The sequence below is a fragment of the Centruroides vittatus genome, unplaced genomic scaffold (assembly GCF_030686945.1).
Source record: "Centruroides vittatus isolate TY-2023 unplaced genomic scaffold, ASM3068694v2 contig_2954, whole genome shotgun sequence".
Taxonomy (NCBI): domain Eukaryota; kingdom Metazoa; phylum Arthropoda; class Arachnida; order Scorpiones; family Buthidae; genus Centruroides; species Centruroides vittatus.
In genome coordinates this window covers 32,161-54,308 of record NW_027121878.1, presented here as the reverse complement: position 1 = coordinate 54,308, position 22,148 = coordinate 32,161, and the positions used below count along the sequence as shown (strand labels likewise).

The 22,148-nt window shown below is 33.2% G+C and overlaps 1 protein-coding gene and 1 long non-coding RNA gene across 2 annotated transcripts; both read left to right on the top strand.

Moving 5' to 3' along the window:
- Nucleotides 1-4,682: 4,682 nt before the first annotated feature.
- LOC136972528 (uncharacterized) lies at nt 4,683-6,245 on the top strand. The gene is made up of 2 exons (XM_067267115.1): nt 4,683-4,966; nt 5,110-6,245. The coding sequence occupies exons 1-2, from the start codon at nt 4,776-4,778 to the stop codon at nt 6,149-6,151; spliced, it is 1,233 nt and encodes a 410-aa protein (XP_067123216.1). The 5' UTR covers nt 4,683-4,775; the 3' UTR covers nt 6,152-6,245.
- An 8,490-nt stretch (nt 6,246-14,735) lies between these two features.
- LOC136972527 (uncharacterized) lies at nt 14,736-15,169 on the top strand. Its single transcript, XR_010880347.1, has 3 exons — nt 14,736-14,857; nt 14,945-15,034; nt 15,109-15,169. It is a non-coding gene; the product is annotated as an uncharacterized lncRNA (long non-coding RNA).
- Nucleotides 15,170-22,148: the final 6,979 nt, after the last annotated feature.

Sequence of the window (22,148 nt, the reverse complement as noted above, 5' to 3'; positions counted from 1 at the left end):
AAAATTGGGTCTGGAAGGGTGATTAAGACGTCTTATCACAATTTTAAAATAAGAAGTGAAGAGGAAAAATATCCACTAAGTTATTATGAGTATGCTTATCTCAAATATCCGGAAGGTAATTCATTCTTTTTTTTTTTTTTAAATTTAATATTGAATGTCTTGTCTTGGCAAGCTTTCAGGCTATGGTAAAGTGTGACGTAATTGTCATGATACAATAGTCTGAATGTTATCAAAATGCAATTATCGAAAATCTTAAATTCACAATTGTAATCATAATTTAGTTTTAAACGTAATCAGCCCCTATTCAAACATACAAATGTGGAGAAAACCGGAAAACTCCACGTGATCAGCCCATTGGCCAGGCGCGTACCCACGACCAACTACCAATGTTTGGTGGTTTAATCCACTTGGCTGGTGGGGGCGCGAATGTAACAAAACCAAAATGATCTTAGACTTTCGCTTTTTAACAATTATATCATGTTATAAAATAATCCGTTTATTTTCCTATATAGCATTATGATTAACTGTATTTTGTTGACTGTTTCTTTTGTGGCATGGTCATTTCGGGTGCAGCCAGATCCACAGTGGGACAGCCGTGACTTGAAGAATAAGGTCCGACATATACGAACGGACCACCCTCCAAAAATTTGATAAGAGTTTTCGGCCTGTTCCGATTTAATTCCGGATTCCACAGAAATGTTGGCTGTCGCCATAACTGATTCAAGATGAAATTATGATCTGTCTCGAGTCTTAGGAAAATAGTCGAAACTTAGTGTGTATATATATACTTATATTTCTTTTTTACACGTAATCCTTTGAATCTCGGAAAGCTTAACGAAATCCGTTGCATTTTATCAAACTTGGCACATTATTACAACAAAAAGAGAAATTTCTGGTTATATTTGGAAAAAATCCATTAAACGTTTGAGTAATTATCGCAAATAAACATCTGAAAGTCACTACAATCTATATTTATGTGAATAGATAGCGGCACAGTGCTTTGATAGTTGTGTGGATGGATACTGTCCATATCAAGTAAATGACACGCTCACAAAGGTATATATAGAAGGGTAGATACAATAGAGATAGAAAGGCTCGTGTATCGTATCGCGAGAAGAATAAGATTTTATGAAGATTTTAGCATTTACAAATTTTTATGAAACTCATCGCTACACTCAAAACTAAGCATTTTGCTATTTTATAATCATTTATAATATAAAAATTTTTATAACAAAATCTTATAACAGATGGCGTTACAAACAATTTTATGTGTCGTGATTAATAATATACAGTAGAGACTCGTTAATCGGAACCCCGGTAATCGGAATCGCCGGTAATCGAAACGATTTTCAGTCGGATTGTGTCGTGCTGAATCGAACGTTTTTGATACTAAATTTACTTCTAAAGTATAATTTTCATATTTTTATATTGTTCAATATATTTATTTTGTTTGTACAAAATGCAGAAATAATTTTTAACGATACAATAGCCTCGATTATTATTATAAAAATTTTCGTTAGACTTAAAATCGACGAAAATTCAACACGAAGCGACATGCAACGGAGAAAAATTCAACACGAAGCGACACGCAACGGAGAAAAATTTGAACATCGGACAGGTTAATATATTTATTCGTACATAATCGGTAATCGGAACAAATCACTAATCTGAACAACCCCAGTCCCCAATTGATTCCGATTTTCGGTTCTGTACTGTAATAGTTATTTATAAAATAAAATCTCATAACAGCCGGGAAAGTTACGCAACTCGTTGTTGGATGTTTTTAATTAGTAAAAAATCGAAAAACAAGTTGTGAAATTTGCGAATTTTCGACGAAAATTCGAAAGAACAATGTAACGCGAATTTTTTTGAAAGATTGTAAACATCCCCCGAGAAAAAAACTATGGAATAGTTTCCGATCTGATGTCACCCTCCGATTGTCAGCAATCAGATGGGAAAGTTGACACATGGGTGTCAGAAAATGAGCTGTCATCGTCAACATGGACGATCACGTAAACCTTTTCCCACGACAATCGAATAAAAGCGCGAGCCCCCCCCCGGAAGCTCAGGGCTATCCTAAGGAAGTTATATTTGTTAATGTGATACATTCGTCTCCCGGCTCAACGAAAGGAGAAGACTCAAGATCACGGCTTCGAACTTCCATACAGCTCGCCATATGGACTAGGACTACGATTCCTACGAACTTACCGACGCATACCGTTCGTTTCCTCATAGAGGTACAGTACTATTGTTAGGGAATTGTGAACTCTCTCTCCCCAGCTAGGAGAATAGGCTTAGCTAAGAGCTGCCCTTTTATATATATTTAGTATTTAATCACATTTAACCGAGTTTAGCCTTGTAGACCTCCTGTATGTTAACTTTACATATTAATAAATGCTTTGTTTATTTGTTAAACCTGTCTCCCGTCACTTCAAACCACCTGTCGACTTTCTCAACTCCCTTGCCACTCGATAAAAAGCCATCCAAAAGGCAAAGTGTGCGAGTTTTACCAACTCGACGTGTAAGTGGCAATTAGGGTACTGACCCTGTGCCTTCGTAATCTCACAAAGTAATTTATACGTATAATTTAGGATGAAATGTTTATTTATTGGCGGTTCTCCAAAGTCATGTATTTAAAATGGCAAAAGCAAAACAACTCACGACCATGGGCATGTTTTTTGACTTTGACATTTGCCTCAATACTTACGATATCAACGACGACTCACAGTTTATCTTCTTACAATATTTATATACTTTGAACAATTGAATATTTATTGATACGAATTGCATAATCATTTATTATAAAAGTCGTGCAAGTCCATTTCCCATAGTCTAATTAAGCACTGGGTAAGTTAAGGATTAAAACTGGTGGCTTCTTGCAATGCGACTCACAATGCAATAAAAAATCTACGTGTTTATGAGGAAAATATTTAATTTTGTATTCAAAAGTGGCGAAATTTAAAACTACAATTATCATAAATCAGACGAGGACACCACCAGCAGGTGTCCCTCGTCTGATGTTTCCGTTTGGAAACTTCAAACTTACACATATAACACCTTTATATAAAAATGCTAGTCATAAAGAATTTTACTAATTCAAATGAGTGTAAATAATATAATTTATTAACAGTATATCATGTAAAAAATTTCTAATTTATAGCAGCATTTAAATATAGTAAAGCTTACCTTTATAACTTCTCGCTTTTACACTTCTGTAAGTTTTTTCTGTTTTATTTTTTGTTCTTTCCACCTTTGAGAGTACTAAAACAGCCCTTTTAAGACCATAGTAGAGTCAGCATTAATGGGGTGGCAAGTAACGAGGTACAGGTCTGGTCGTATCCAGGATGGATCAATCGCTATAACCCCTGGAGAGGTGCCATTCCGGGTTCGATCCCGTATCCCTTAGAACAGTAGGGTGACAAATTAACAGCCTCGGTTATAGGAACAGATTTCTATTAGACCCACTAAGCGTGGGGCTAGGGGCGCAAAAAATTCAAAAATAATTTTACGTAGAAATAATTCATAAAGAAATCAGTGCAAAGTAAAGCTTATTTAGACACAAAATCAGATATATCTGTTGGTAGTAGTACTAACACATCCCGTAAAAAACTGGTGAAACCAGGTCGGAAAAATATAGCTCAGCAAAAACGTATAAACGAAGGAAACTTTTGAAAGTTGTGGTATAAGAATAGTGTAAGCAGATTTGACAGTAAGTAAGACTCAGCATGTGAATAAAGTGCATATTACACAGACTACAATTATGATATATGAAGTTTTCGATACAGCAATGTCATCGTGATAATAACACGTAAAATAAGCATTGTCACAGAAAAAGGTTTCGAGCTTTATGCCTGAGACTCGTTGCACCCACATTAATTTGGCTAAACGTTAAAACATATTGCATTCAACACAATCTAATACTTCAGAAATTATGCAGGTGAAACACATATGTTTCACCTGTATAGTTTGATATGCATAGGTCAGCGCTATCAAACACAAATATTAGTCCATATTTGTAACATTCATAATTTAATTGTCCAGCAATCGATGGTGTTTTAAACTTATAATAGGCATATAATTAGTTATCTTGGTTATACTGTTCAGTTCTTGTGGCTGATTTACAAGGCTTTGGAACAGATAGTTTAAGATGAATTTGTATTGAAAGAAATCGATAATTATGAAATATGGAATACTAGAATATAAATTTATTAATTTTAGTATATATTATCATTATTTCAATATTCGCCATATTCAAAAAGTAAAAATTCATTTAAATTTATAAGAAAAGTCGAAAGACTTCTGCCTTCAACACAGCAGCTTCTTTTTACACAGTAGCTGTTCTCTATACGCGTGACTGGTCCGCATAAGTACAGTACATTATGATGCCAACCCTGTCACCCACGCCTGTATTTGTACGGGGTTTATGTGATGGGGATTGGCGCGATGATGTCATCACTCTGGGCACTCGTTTGTGAGCGGACCCGCCTGGAGACGGATAGAGGAGCGGTGTCTCGATTCCTAAGACCACCGCAAATATGTACAAAGACCCTTTCACAGAGGTCTTAGGCGATCCCTGTGAAAGAATTTTTCGACCCCCAAAGGGATCGCGCCCCATATGATGAGAACCGCTGACTATAATATATCTAATAACAATAATAAATTAAACAATTAAAATTAATACAATAAGAACAATTGTTATTAATTTAACAATAAAATTAATAAATAAGTGACAATTCCAACCGAACAATTTACAACTTTATAATAATTTACAGGATATGCCAACTTCTACTACGGAAGGTGATTATGTTTTTCTCAAAAATATGGAGAGTGATCAAGTACGTGTATTAATCTCTGATGTGAGAATCCGGTCTCCCCTATTTAATTTGTATTTTTCAAACGATCCGCCCATAAAACCTTTTGTTATATACTTAGCAGTCTCAAGTCAGGTAATATTTACATTACAAAGGTATGTTGTTTCTTTATCCATCGATCAATTACATATTTTCATTCGTACAATATATATGTTTAGATAGTACTGAATTAGTGCAGCAAGACTTTTAAAGTAAATATTTTATTATATTTTTAAACTCTATATTTTATTTACTACAGCTTTTTATCTGGGGAAAACGTGTCATTTGCGTCGGTAGGAGTTGCAATTGAATCATATATGTTTAGCGATGTCTACAAAATGAACGATCTGAAGGAAGTTTGTAGAAATTACATCAGGTCAGAAATAAGTCTTGAAGATGTGTGTTCGGTCCACGATTTTGCGTGCGAACAGAACGACAGACTTATACAATACGAATGCTGGATACTTTTCGATCGCCATTGGAATGAAATATTTCATACTCAGGATTTCTTGCAATCCAAAGAAACAACAATTACGAGATTTCTCTCCCGTCCCATATATGATTCTTTAACTGAAGTAAATCTGTTTGAAGCCTGTTATAGTTGGGTGAAGGAGAGAGTTATGAGAGAGTTTCCTGACTTGAAATATAGAGAGTTGGAAGAAAAAATTGGCAAAGAGATACGACCATTTCTATCGAAAATTAGGTTTCGTGCCATGGCAATAGATGAAGCAGAGACTTACGTTTTCACTAAATACGTCTTGACAGAAATCGAAGTAAATTCTATTCGTAGTTGTCTCCAGAATCACACTTTCTACAACTACCCAGAGTACTTTTGCTTGTATGCAGACGAAAGAACTGAAAAAATGTATGATGCGTTGTTCACATATCAAAACCAGCTTAATCTTATAAATGAATTAGAAATCACAATCGATTTACACACCCGGTTTAAATGCGAAATATTTGTGAGAGAAGATTGCTATATAACAAGTTTTACGCTTCCAATATCACTTGATCATTCACGATGGAAAAAAGTACATTTAATTGGCTATTCGAATTCACAGGAAAATAACATTCCTTGGGATACTTTCGACTGTAGCTATCACGGAAACGTCAGCTTACCAGATCCTATATTTCTAATAAAGAATTCAACTACTTATCTAGAACTGCAAATTTTAAACAGTGATGACGTACGTATTACCAAGCCATTTAGTTATTTCTACATCGGAAACAATAGTGACATTCAACCAGAAGATATCGATCCTCGTAATAATTACTACTTTGATGTTGTCCTCTACTTCTAAAAATTGTAAACTGCATTCACAAAATTTTAACAAAATTAAAAATAAAATTTTATTAAATACTTTTATCGGATCGGTTGTTTTTAATATTATCTACTCACTAGGACAGTGGTGTTTAATTGAAGTTTAGACAAAATGCATTAGTCGTAAGTAGGTGGGCCACAAATACTTTGTATATTTTACATATACAAAAAGTGGGACTATTTCTATCATTTATAAGTGTCATGTTACGCTGTTAACCCATTATTAAAGAAAAGGTATGATGTAATGGAGCAAGCCACTACGAATTTGAGGTGGGAGCATATATTTTAAATAAAATTAATTAAAAATGTGATTAAAAATTTGCATTCCGGAATTGTGACAAACGTCACAATAAATAATTGCTTGCCTTCTGTAAGAAGTCCAATCCAGGGAAAAATCGGATGTAATCCAGTTTTATTTGCAACCAATTAGCATTTGGCTCTTTTTTCGCGTATAGCTTCTATTCTTCCTATCCCTTTATGTAATCGTAGCACACTAGTGATGGTTTCACGTTTTACAAACAGTTGCTATTTTGTATCTACAACCTACCTGCCTTTTCAAGATTAGCCGCTTAAACGTGTACTATGAGCAACCCCTACTCCTACAAGACATTAATTTTTCCACATATTACAAACATTATCGTTACTATGTTTCTAATTTACATTGCTGCTGTGCCTTGTTACATTCCTTTAGTTTCACGACATAATAATCAACGGTTACTAATTAATTATTTTTCAAATTGACTGGTATTTTATTAGCTCCATTGAGCATTAATTTTCTACTGGTACGTTATGTCTATGCATGGTTTTTGGTTTCAATGTGAACAGATGTAATAGCAACGTGACGTATGACACGGTGATTACAAGTTTGCGTGTGCACTTCAAAGTATTAAGTTTCAGAACTTGAAAGTTCTGAGATTCAGAAGACAGGAAAATACAGAATAAAAAGAGCGCATAAAAACAGGTTTGACTGTAATTAAATACATAAATTTAAGATTTCAATAACTAATTTTACACATTATATATAAGAGATTTAACAACAATTATGTTTATATCTTAATGCAATTGTAATTGAGAAAAATTATTGAAGTTAGAAAATATGTTGGCCTTACAGTTCAGTTTCTACGATGATTTTGTTGCAGTTTACCACACTCATAATTACGTAAACATTATGCAACTAACACTAATCGAATCTAAGTGATTATCTGAAATGGAATTGTCTACGAAACTAAAATATGTCTGAAATGGTAATGGATTTATTAATATAAAGAGGATAGTAATGTATAAGAGAGATGGATATGATTATATATCGCTAGGCATTATGATTGGTGTGCTTTCTATATTGATGAAATTAAGTATTGTAAATTAGTAATTTCTCTACTGGTAGTATTCACTGATTACTAAATGCAGTTCAGAAACGTTACCGTTATCAGTAAGCATATTTTCTTACAACCTGCGTTTTTAAGGCATATCTTTTTGTCTTTTTTCAATTCTAGTATATTTTATATTATCAATATTAAAACTGAATGGATACTTCTTCTCATTTAACGTGTAATGTTAGTAATGCCCGTAATGTTTTGAAAGATATTTAACTGATATTTTCTTAATAGTTTTTTTTCTAGCGGAAAATCGAAAATACTCCTCTATTTCAAAAAATAATACACATAAAGTGACTTCTACGCAGGGTCGTATTAATTAATGCGATAGCGTACTCAAAGGAACCTTACTCTCCGAGTAATGTTTTTATTGCTTATTACTGATACATACATAGAAACATATATTATATCTCTATCTGTGTAATATGTGAAAATAAAGTGATAGCTGAGTGCTTAAAATTGCGTTTTACATATGATATAATCAATTATATAAACATCATGAAAGGATGTTGTGCAATAGTGTATTTTCCATGGTGATGTTACTCTACTTCAAATTTGTTCTATATTTTATTTAATTTAACTTAAATATAAACACGACACAAATAACCCAATTCGGTAAACAAAGAGTTAGGTTTTATCAAAGGTTTATATAAATATGCTTCTTTGTCTATGCAATTTTTTTATTTATTGCAAAGATATAAATAAAAACATTTCATCACTTAACCATTGACTGTGAGCACAGTGAATGCTACGAACTTTCACAACTGAAATTATGCAAAAAATCAGGCCTTGAAATGTTCGCATATACTGAAAATCCCGCTGAATGTAAATTACAGTGACGAAAGTAAATACACAAAGTAATCAATCTGAATTCATCTTATAACATTGCGGTGTGTCCGAAGTTAAAATAATTCATGCGGGCTTTTACACGGGTTAATAGATTTTATTAATAAAATATGCCGTATGTTAAGTAATAAAGATATAGTTCTTAATAAAGATGTAGTTAAAACGCATCAATTTGAAAAGCAAACAAATGAGCTCGGCCTTATAAATCTGGTAAAATTACACGATATTTTAATTATCTTCTGTAAAACTAAATTAGTTAATGCTTTTAATTTTTCAAAACAACCATAATTTAAAACATTCCTGATTTTCAGAAGGAATTTTTAATTAAATATAATTAATCTTATATAAATACTTCATCCCAGAAACTGAACAACAGTCTTCGGTAATTTTAATCATTAGACAAATTTTCTGTACGATAATTCTTTCGCAATACAAAGATAACGGTTGTCACAATCATGCGAAAGGATTATAATGCAAACTTTGTGAAGTAATATACGTATACTATTGTGAATTTTGAATACGAAATTTGCCTGCAATGTTTTCAGATATTCTTTACCTAAATGTAAAGGATTTACAAACAGAAATTTTTCATATATAAACAAAATAACTTTTTGTTTGTATATGGACTCTTTATTAATAAAACTTATTATACTGATGTAACCGGTAAAATCCGATCTCACCTCGCAGCGCCGGCTGGATGCCCAACCGACGGGCTCCGGTCTTCAGTGACAGGAGGTGCGACACGCTGGCTAAAGTACCCATGGTCGCATCAACATGCAACTGTCTCAATCAATGATACGTCTAACTATTACGGCGTACCCCATAAATGACAAATGTGATAAGCGTCCCAGTGATTTGACAAATGCATCACGGTTACCTGCCAAGAACGGTGCAGGCTAATGAAGCAAGTCCAAAAACTACTTAAACACGAAAATTGCAACTACTGCGATTAGGAACCCTCAACATAGGATCACTCACAAGCCAGTCTCGTGAACCAGGTAGCGTACTGAAAAACCGACGGATCGATATCGCCTGTCTTCAAGAAACAAAATGGAGTGGTACAAAAGCTAGGAAAATTGGAGAACGCTATAAACTTTATTACTATGGTTCAAGCACTAGAAGAAATGTTGTAGCCATTGCTGTCAGTGAACATATACAAGCAAAAGTCACAGAAGTAAATCGATTCTTTAATCGTTTAATATCTATCAAAATCGCTTCATCTATCATTACTGTCCATGTCATCTCGTGTTATACACCGCAAACTTGATGCACAGACACAGAGAAAGACGACTTCTGAAACAAACTGACCACGTACTTGCAGTCTGTGAACCGAACTGATTATATCATAGTTAGAGGAGTTTGAATGGCCATGTATGACAACAAAGAGGTGGATATGTGCAGCAACACGTTGGAAATGGCTTTAGAACTGGAAATGCTGATGGAGTCATAACACTTGACTGTGCAGTTGCACATGATTTAGTCCTAGCAAATACCTTCTTAAAAAAATGGTTGACACACATCGCCACATATACTGGTGGTGGTTACACGACCCAGGTCGACTAGTGGATGGTGCGCAGACAAGATCTGAAACTTATCAAAAAGTGATACCTAATGAAAATATAGCTCCACAGCATCAGCCACATATCATGGATATTCAAATGAGCCAATTGAAGAAAAAGCAAATAATATTAACTGGGACTATATGCTTCAAATGGTGGAAAATCAAAGCATGCAACAGCATGCTGAGTACTGCTTTGATAAATTTCAAAGTGGATCCAGACGGACTAGTCGAAAACATGTGATAGGAGGCAGTACAGCAGATTCATCAGGCAGCAGAGAAGACAGTTGGAAAAACAAAATTTGGGCGACAGTATCTTGACAAGCAAACATGGTGGTGGAACCGAGAAGTACAAGCTGCAGTAAAGGAAAAGAAGCAAGCGTTTTTGCTGTGGAGGAAACTCAGCTTAAAACTGATCTGGATGAACGCAAACGCTTGAAATCAGCTGTAAAAAGAGCAGATGCCAACAGTGACTACTACAGGATATGTACTGTACGACCAATTAAACACACGAGGGGAAGAAAACATGATGCATCGTCTTGCCAGATTCCTTCAGAGATTGACTCAAGACTTTGGTCATGTTACCCAAGTCAAGGACGCAGAAATAAAAATGCTTAACAACCATCAAGCCATCCTCAAACGCTGGTGTGATTACTTCAAAAAACATAAGCAATAGTGAATTTAATAATCCACCAATAATATGTCACCCACCAATTCTGGGCCCAGTTCCACTGATAACAACCATCGAACTAAATACTAAAAGAAGCAATCCAGAAGATGAACAATGGGAAAGTGACAGGGCCTGAAGACATCCCAGTCAAAATCTGAAAGATGTTTGGAGAAAATGGAGCCTCATTCTTAGCCTCACTTTTCAATCACATTGTAACTGAAAACAGGCTTCTTAAGGACTGGACAACCATCACAACGATATCAGTGGAAGGGCAAAGGTGACATATGTAACTGCTCAAACTACAGACCAATTCGCCTACTTTATCAGGCTTTAAAAATATTAGAAAGAGTTCTGGACCAAAGGCTGAAAAGCCATATAACAGTCACAAGCAACCAGTGTGGATTTGTTAAAGGCTCCAGTACAACAGATGAAATACATGCTGCTAGTCTCTTTATAGAAAAACATCGTAAAAAGAATAAAGTAATACACCTGGCTGTCTTAGACCTTGAAAAAGCCTTTGACCGTGTTGCAAAACGCTGGAACCTCTCACTATTCAAAATAACTGTTGGTGTGCACCAAGGATAAGCACTCTCGCCATTGCTATTCATACTTTGCTCGGACACTGTCACAACTGACTGCAGGCAGCACACCCTTGGACATTACTGTACGCTGAGGATGTAATGCTTTCACATCAAGAAAGTACAGCTCTCCAGGAGATGGTGCAAGCATAGAGAAACTGACTTACTGAATATGGACTAAGCCTAAATTTAAAGAAAATAGAATATCTCGAGTGTGGCCCACAAACTGACATAGCAATCCAAGTGAAAGACCAGACAATAAAGAAAGTGACTTAGTTCAAATATTTGAGCTCCGTGTTATCTGCAGATAGTGAAACAGCACCTGATATCGTGACACGAATAAATGCTGCCTGGCTTAAATGGCGACAAACCACAGGCGTTCTGTGTGATAGAAAAATGCCTAAAAGCAAAAATTTATAAAACAGTGGTTCGCCCAACAGCTCTTTACGGAGCTGAATGCTGGCCCACAGCAAGAAAATATGAACACTCTCTCCAAGTAATAGAGATGAAGATGTTAAGATAGATGCCAGGCCTAACCCAATTAGACCCTGTAACAAACTACAACATTCAACAAAGATTGGGAATAAAAAAAATCGACAAGAAAATGCGACAGGCCCGCTTAGGATGGGATGGATATGTCCTAAGCAGCGAAGACACATCAATCGCAAAGACGGCCATGCAACTGAACCCAGAAAGGCGCCGCCCACGAAGGCTCAAGAAATGATGGATGGATACCATCAAGGAGGACATGCACATCGCCAACCTCAACCCAGAAGATGCCAAAGACTGTGCCAAGTGGAGACAGTTGCAACAAAGCTAACCCTTACTACGGGAAAAGGCGAAGAAAGAGAAATATATATTATACTAATGTAGTTTATGATTAGCAAAAGAGATCTTAGTTAAAAGTCAAAACAAAATATCTTTATTTTTACCTGTACACCCTTTTTGTGTGTTTTTCGTACCTGAAGGTCCCCTATTCAGCACGTTAAAACATTCTATAATAATTGTACAAAAAAGTTTTGAAACAATTATATTACACCAATAATAATATATAAGAAAATATAACATTAATTACATTTTTTTATCCTCCAATATTAATATAACACTAACAAAACGCCATTCATATGGGTACTAGATTCTAGACCAATGTTTCCCAAAGTGGTTCCTACCTACTCCTGGGAATTCTTGAAACCGCCGATGGGATTGGTAAGAAATTAAAATTAATTTGGGGTGCGAGGACAACGCCATGGGGTCTGCGAAAGGTTTAATAGAAAATAAAACGAATGTGACCCATTTTCGTTATTCTGAAAGTTAAAAATAAATAGTAATAAATAAATTTGGTAGTCATTTTTACGTCCTGACATAAATGTTTATTCTGTGATTAAAGTTGATGCTGGAAAAGTACGAGTGGTGTGCTTTTTATTTTACCGTCGAATCTCAGGTTATTTGTCCAAAAAAATTATTTAATATATTTATTTAATTTTCTTTCTAAAACAGTGATAATTATTGGTTGTCTTTCATATTTATAAAAACTAAATGTACATAAAAATTTATTTATTTTAATCAAAAATATATTTTTTCTTATGAAAATTCGATACATAAAAAACAATAATTTTATATTTTTATAATGTAATTTATAACCCAATTAGAAATAAACTATAGAGATTTTTTGTTTTCTTTACATTATACCCGTTTTTAAATGCGGGCAAGCTTTAGCAAGCCCGCTTACTTTAATATTTAAAGTAATATATATTAAAATGTTTTATTTATATTTTATTTTAGTCATATTTATATTTAAATTTAATTTTGATGTCTTAAATGATGACGTAAAAGTCATCATTTAAGACATCAAAATTAAATTTGTAATTTTGCCATTGTGTAGTTATTTTACTTGAAATTTCTGGTCAGATTTTTGCTATGAAAAGGGATTTATAGGCATAATAAGTTTAAGAACCATTGTTTTAAACAATGACGTGTTTGTTATAGTCTCTGTTTTAAGAAACATTAATGACTTTACATTCCAAATGGATAGTTGCATTCACTCAGTTTTAATCTTCATACGATATAGTTTATGCACTTCTAAGAGAACAAACAATTCAACTACGTGTCTTGGAAATCAATTTGGAGTAATGAATAAAATAACAGGAATATTTTACCATTACAGCGATAACTAAAGCACTTAACTACGTCAATTTAGAAAGTGTACCAATTTATTGATTTTACGTTAATTGCAGTGTGGTATGGTAGATGTAAATTAACTAGTTTAGATTATAAATTACTGCTGCTATGATTTCAGGCATTTATTACTTTCATTAATTAAAGTTATATAATTCCACTTAACAGAACTGATTAAAATCGCATAAATTAAGACAAGGTTTATATAAGAGATTGTGAATACAGCATAGCGCAATTCATAGTTCTAATGAAACTGAATAATAACGTCTTAGGACTTTATCCATTCTAAAATTTTTGTGTGCAATAATTCTTTTAATAAACGAAAATAACCGTTTCTACGTGAATTGTTATAATATCTGAGAAGAACAAAATGAAAACTTCATCACTTATGAGAACTACATTTGTAACTTTTGAACATGAAATATGTCTGCAATGTTTTTTGTCATCATTCACCTCTATGTCAAAGATTTACGGATGGAACTTTTTCATACCGTGTTCATGCGTTACAAGAAACTGCAATTATTTGAACAAACGTCTGAAGCGATTTTACTTGTTTTGTGTTGAGTGCATTCACTGGATACATTTCCTTCTTAGTTTTTGCATGCTGGTGCCTTTACTTTCAACTAAAACTCCGTGCATTTCATGGTACTCGATTGTTAACAATGATGTCTTTGTCAAAGTAGGGGTTACTATTTATACCTTTGTGTTAGCCGTAATATTTAGTATTGTTAAAAGAGTAAAATTAAATACAAAAATAAAAGTACGAAAATCGAATTACCTTTGGCAAAATGAGCTATTTTCTATCATTAATTACACACGAATTGCTGCTGCAATTTTGACAATAATTATTACATTATGGCTTCAGCTGTTAAATATATTTTTCTTTTATCACGATGTGAAAAGAAGAGAATTATTCAAACACGAAGCACTTTTCTGTAGCATTGAAGTTGGAATATGGATGACATTGATGAGTGGCGGTTTGGTATACCTCTGTTCCTTTCTTTTCTTGCTTACTGTTAGTTTAACAAAGGCATTTCAGAAAGTATCCGAAGATTTGTACTTATTAACAAACGATAATACAAACTTGAAATTGGAATTGGAAGAAATTATGGTACAACACCATGAAATTTGGACATACACCAATCAACTCAACGGACCATTCAATTATGTATTAAAGATTTCGTATGCTGCACTATTAACCGAAACGTGTTTACTTTATTTTTTCTCAATTTATTCGAAAATGGAATTCGCATTGAAAGTATTTATTTTTCTAATTTGTGTCGTAATAACTATTGTATGTATTTTAGTTGGATTCTCGGCGTCGATTTTTACGTCAAACGTAAGAAATTTTATTAAAATGAAAATAATTTCATTTACGAATTTAATCAAATCTTTTGCTTTCTTTTCTGTCTTTCAGATGCAAACATCCTTTCAAGATATAAGAAGGTTTGCTGATTGCGATCTCAGTTTAGAACAGAAATTAAAAGTAATGTTTGAAATTTGTTCTTTTTATAAATAACTGTTAAGTTTATGCAAAATTTACATACAGTAATGATAATCAATTATTGTACAGATGTTGAATTTTATGAAGAGATTTGGTAAAGTGTCTCTATGTTTATCCATGAATGATTACTTCAACGTTACGAAGAAATTTCCAATTAAAGTATATTTAACAAAATTTTGTAATATTGCTTGTTGAAATCGTGTTTTGATGCATTTAATTTTGAAATATTTCAGATGGCGAGTTCTCTTTACTCCGTATTTTCAGGTCTTGTGAATCTGAGGACAGCTTCGAGACATAATCCTTTGTATTTGATATGTTCAATGTAGTTTTTTCCAAATAAAGACATATTTTAATATAATAATATAATATTTATTTAATTACGTATTTTACATGCATTTTTACATGTATAAAAGATTTTCAGACCGTACGAATGCTGGACCATATCCAGATATGCTCAAGAAAAAAGTACTCACAACATATCAGATTATCCTTACTGTAATATATATAAATAGTTATTTGGGGGCTGATGTATTATTAACTAGAATCAAGAAATATATACAATTTATTGAAGTAATCTTGAAATCAGCTGAAACAAAAAGAATTATACATCATTTTACACAATTTTTACCCAATGATTCATAATTATTTTGAACATAACTTACATGTTAGTGTACAAAATGATATAAATATAAATCAATGAAGGTATACATTTCTTGATACTGACAGTTGATACTCTAAAACACTTTTCTGATCACAGTGTAGAGTTGTTGCCGTGGCTACCACATTTCTTAATCTTAAACAGGTTTAGAAAATTAAGGAGCGAAATGTTAAGTAATATGTACCGAGGTAATAGAAAGTTTGACAGTAATGCTCAAATCCAGAATGCTGTGTAATATTGTTATGAAACAATACAAACAAAGTGGTAATGTCCTCGTGAACAGCGCGATGATATTAACGCAGAGGTGTTTTGTTGCAGTTATTCAAGCGAATTGTGTCAGAATATTTTAATGAACTGTAATTTGAAAAAAATTGTAGACCTAAAAATTTCCACTGCCGTCCACGTGTCTGTTTGTCTTTTTTTAATCTCGAGAACGGACTTAGATGAAAGTCAGAACTATATATGGAAAGATTAGGGTAAGGCCTCGATTAACTATATAACCTATATATGAAATTTAAAACGCAAAGCGGAAATCAGGTTATTTCAATTCAAATATTTCCTCTGAAAGGTGTTAGCGTGAGAATCCAGTGGCTGTGTTTTTATAATTTTTAACCAAAAGGCGCGTTTTAGAATCTCTTCTTAATTCTTAATTTCCATTCCTTTTCCACGGAATTAAAAACGGGACAATATAGAATATTAACTTATCTGCCAATAAGTCGTTTTCCCTCCCATCGACCAGCGGAAACGAAAATATGTTAAAATAATCAACTGTTAAAATGTGAGAAAGTTGACACTTAACTAAGACTACGGAGAATCGAAAAACAAACGGAGAAAATAAGAAACCTTCAAGTCGAAGTTTTTTAACTTTCATCGTCCGGCGACGCCACCTTTGACGTGTCTTCACTGCCAAACAAACGATCACCTGACCAAATTCCCACACTGGATGGGGATGTAACAGCCAGCCACCTATTAGTCAGAGCCAACATCTCCAGAAGCAATGGTAATTGTAGTCCTCAACAGATTACATTGATATTTGCTTGTGCTTTGTGCAAAGTTTCTTTCCCAGTCCTCCGCGGAAAATCTACAGTGGAAGGACAGACAGAACACTTAAAGGGGTATGATAATTGACGGCTAAATGTAAACTCTTTCTTTCTTGGTTACATTAGCGTTTGCATATGGTCTAGGTCATTGACCTCCAGCTTAGTGACGCATATCTATAATTGTATCTTACGCTTATATTTTTGCTTTATTTTTTTTTATTAAAGTGAATCTGGCATGGACTCATTTTTTAAAAAACGGCCATCCTATGGGCGAATTCAGCGCGACCTCCACGCTCGAACAATGGCCCTTTTAGCCATTCAGTGACAGTGATTGGGTTTTACCAGCCCGTCGCCGATAAAAGGGGTTTAGAGTTTGACGCTCTAAACCCCGGCTTTTCACAATTGATAGATACCGGCACGACTCTATAGTTAAAGAAGAAGTGTGATATACAGGGGTAAGTTAATTTGAGGGCGGAGAGCATATATTTTAAAGTAAATAAATGTAAAATATGATTAGAAATTGCAACCCGGCATTGTGATGATGTCATAATAAATAATTGCTCGTTAGTATTACATTTCTATCTCAAATTTTACAGTTGTAATAACTGCACGTGTACTTTTTGTAAAACTCGTAACTAAAAGGTTTATAAACTATTTTTAGTTTTTGTTGTTTTGTATCTAAATAATAGTAAGAAAACATTTCTTTCAAAGTTCTAAAGTGTTCTATAGCAACAAGGTAATTTTTTAGATTTAGAATATCACGCATAAAAGCAGACCTTTAATGGAACTATCATCTTCTTACACTGTACACTTAACAAAAAAATCCATTAAAATATTTATATAATAAAATTCTATTAAAATATGAAATGCGATGGTTCAAACACTATAAATTATAAAACGAATATCTTATTGTTTGTCTAATGAGATTATTGCAAAGATTAATTATCAAATGCAATTGATTTCATTAGATAAGTGAATGGATAGAAATCGTCCTTCATCTGAGAAGTTCAGTGATTGTTTACTAGTTGATGAATATTCTAAACTTAATCAACGGAAATCGATAACTATTTTGCGTCACGACATTTATTACCAGAATATAATTACAAAGAAATGAATTTCTTTTGTTAGCCCTGTGTTTCGCATCGGAATACAAATCGGACGAAATAAAACGGTGTTCGTTGGAATAAATAAAATTTACCGATCAAGTTATATTTTTATGTTTCAAAATCTACACGAAAAGATCCAAGTGTTTGCCTAGAATATAAATGAATATTGTAAGTGAGGTTTGGCTTCACTCGGCTTTAGCGAAGAAACCAAAGCAACACTTGATTGAACGATGTGCCAAGTGAGGGTGTTTTTTTATAAGAAAATAATCCTAGCTTCTGAAGAAAACTTCTAAAATTTTAGGTGGCCAACCCGTTGGTGAAGTATAAACACAGGACAAATTGCCAAAGTTCAGTTCTTTTATCTGCTCGGCCACGGATAAGTAAGTGTGAGGTTCCTTCTTAAACTTGAACAAGATAATTATTTAAAATGGATGTAATTTGTTTAATCGAAACAATTTCGCGACTGATTGGAATCGAATTTATCAATAAAAGCGATTCCTATAAAATAAAAACAAATAACATAGTTTTACAACATTTATCAGAAAATGGTAGAAGTTTTCACATTATCGGCACTACTTTTAAGTAGTTCCGATAATGAACATTTATATGAAACTTTAGAAAAATGTAAATTTATAACAAACAGTAATTAGACGGTTAAAGATATATGCCGTATTTGATTATCTTCAGAAAATTTCATAAATTTCCATAAAAATTAATAATCGCCGTTTCTTTTCTAAAATCTAAATACTTTTAAATTACTTGTTACCATTTTACTTCTAATTTTCCAATCTACCTAGAGAGATAAAATATTACTTCACGAGCAATTAACGAAATTAGTAAACTTCATTACATTCTACTACATCGATTAAATCTAAATTTAGAAACAATGTTAAGCAGTCATTATAAAATGGATAATAATCTCGGAAACATACGGTAAGTAGGGGTTGAGAATGAGTGCAAAACAGTACAGGTACTGTCGAGAGAATCATAATACTGCAACGATCTATTGTAAATTAAATGAATAAATAAATTTAGGAATTAATTTTTAATCCATAAAATTAAAATTAGATTAAGGAATAAGGAAACACAACACTTGGGCCATCTACCAAAAGAGTACGTCCTAGAATCATTTTCAGTAAGCAAAATCCAACACCTGGGTACCGGTTGGTCAAGCACGAACCCGTGACAAATTACCAGTTTTCTACTCGTCCTCTCTCAGTGCATACGACTTTAGTTTAGAGGAAAGTTACTTCAATTCTTTCTGTAGATATATATTACCAGCGGTGCCCACAGACTATAAAAAGAACATCAAGGAGCTTCAAACTCTATGATTCATCGTCGGATCAGCACTCCTACAAGGCAGCTATGTTTCATTCGGAACTAACTTGGCCTTGGAAATAAAAAATAGGATTTTAGTCAACATATGAAGAATTCGCATGGGTGAGTGGACAAATGTTGAATAGTTACTTCTATATTTGCAAAATAGGCAAGAAGTCACAAATTTTCTGTTGTTTGGAGATTAGGAAAAGGGCAACAATGACAAAAGAGAGACACGTGTCACAACATACGGCTGCCGCTGAATATTATTCACGTCAATAGATCTAAAACTTCATTAAATATCATTGTCATGGAATTTATTTTCTTTGTCGAAACTATTTCTCAACTAACTGGAATCAGCTTCGTTCACAAAGATTGTCTTATTGAAGTCAAATTAATAAAGAAATTTTACACTTTCTATCGGAATATAATTGAAGCATTTCTTTATTTTAATTCATTTTTTTATGTTTTTAATAATAATTGATACTGTTGTTTACTGTAAACAAAGTAAAAACTTATTTCCAAAACAAGAAATGTCTGTAATGTTATTACTATTGGCAAATCTCATCTTTATTTCTTTTCCGTTCAGCTTCTTCAAACGTAAACAATTGCCATGCCCTCATATCCTCATACGTGGAAATAGTAATTTTTCATACAAAGTTATCAATTTTTGTATAATAACATTTATTGTAAACGCCACTTTGATAATCGGTGAATTGTTGTACATCGACTTGTTTCTTTTTCCATATTTTTCAAATTTATCCACATTCGAGATTATTGTTTGCCATATAGACTTTACATTGTTGATTATATACCATATTACGTTTTACTTTACTTTCATCCTCATTAACATTATTCTGTATATTTTGCTAATGCTTTATTTAACAGAGAAAACTGTGCACTAATTGCAATCACCAAAGACACAAGAAATGTTCACTGTAAAACCATTCGGAAATATGGAAATATATTCAAGAATTAAATTCCAGCCCAGAAATTCTGTATCCGGTGTGTTATAGTTTCTTCATATATTATACGTGTTTTACTACATCGATTGCGATTTTCTTCGATATAAATCCGGTTTTTAGAATGTTATGTTCAATATTTTCACTCATTTTTCTGCTGGGATGTGTTTTGGTGTCGTATGGATTATCGAGGGTTTCTTCTGCGGTTAAAACATATAACCTACATACAGAATGTATTATAAGTCTGGATCCATAGAACTTATGTCGGTCGTTATTATTTTACATAGAAAACTTGTTACTAATGAGGAATAAATTCAAATTATTTATATGCGCTGAGACTCGTAGTCAGAGTGAAGTCTTCGAAGAGTTTCTAGTTCATCAGTGACCGAGTAGAAGAAAAGAAAAAAACACTTAACACTGGTCATGCATGTGTTAGCGCCTTTCCAACGGGCTGGCCAAGTAAAGTTTTCTGGGTGTTTTTACGTTAGTAAACTAAATTGAGGCACGTTTTCTGATAAAAGTACTACCGGAGGCATTTCCTTTACGCAGATCGCCCATATTTCGCGTTGTGGAATACGGATAGAACTATACGAAGACTTTAAAAGATTGCATCCAGTGTGCTTATCTATAACATACAGCGATCTTGGTGCAGACTGTCAAACCCTTCGGCAACTTCACGAGGGCTACGGGTTCTTACAATCAAAATAATTTCAATTTGTCTCTTTTCACTCAGTACCATGTTTTTACTTGTACAACATTACACAACGATGAACATAACTCCTATGGTTTTAGACTTATAGAAAACCCTATATAAAATAATTTTGAAAATTTTTAAATTTCAGATATATAGTAATTGTAATTTTAACGAATGCAATTTCTTGTCGTCCGTACAACTCGGTGTTGCTTATAATTTGAAGGTATTCGTTTTGTCCTCTTTCTCTGTTTGCTTTAGTGATTATGTTTGAAATCATGCTATTTTTTAGATCCTTAATTTCATGAAGGGATTTGGGAAAACTCCAATTGGTATATCTGTTGGGGGACTGTTCTACATCAAAAAGACTTTCGTAATTAGAGTACGTAGCCATTTATTGTACTGTATTAGTAACTGTTTAAATACTATTCTTACCAATTTCTTCTAATTTTATTTCTTGTTTTTTGTAAGGTGATTAGTGCAATCTACTCATTGCTGTCTTCACTTATTGAACTTGGAAAAACACGAAGTGTTGCTTGTGAGAAGATGTTTGATAAAAATTTCACTTTATTTACTAATATAAAACATTAACATATGAGGAAAATAGAGATTGCCATGTTTCTTTAAGCGTGTTATTATAGTGTATATTGATAATATGAAATAGATGTTCAGTGATAATAAACTAATTAAAAGATGAAGCAATTTTTCGTTTCTTAAATTTAAAGTCTTAAATTTTCGTTTTTTTTGTTCGATATGTAAAACTGTCAAAAACGACCCTCTAGTTGAAATACTATTTAAAACATACAGAATTAATAAACCCTCGGTTAAAATATTGTAATTTATTATTGGATATTACTTTTAAAAATGTAAGTTATTACAAAACATGTAATAATTGTATTTAGAAAAGCTGGGCTACTCTTTGGGCTGAAGGTTGAAAAAATTGTAGATCTGTTAATTCCTATTGTCGTCTGTCTGTTAGTCTGTCTTCCCTTAATCTCTCTAACGGGATTAGATAGACGTTTGAAAGTCCTGAGGTTTGAAAGTCTTATCACTGATAAGACTTTCAAACCTCCAAACCCTCAGGTATTTGTATCCGATAAGTTATCAGGTACAAATACCTGAGGGTTTGGAAGCTTCGATTAACTATAAAAGTATAGTACGTTCGATTCGAATGGAACTTGCGTTCAATTCAAAATTTGCCCTGAAAGGGGTTAAGTAAATGACCGGCACGACTCTATTGTAAAAGGAAAAGCGTGATATACAAAGGCAAGCCACTACTGATTTGAGGTGGAAAGCATACATTTTAAATTAAATAAATTAGAAATACTACTAATAATTGCAGACGACATTGTGAAGATGCCACAATAAATAATTGCTCGTATGTATTAATATGTTAATATGCATTTTTATGCTTTTATTAGTAATTTCATAATTAATTCGAGCATGCAGTGAACATTTAGGCCACTCTAAAGCGATCCGTGTAAATATCTGGATTGTGT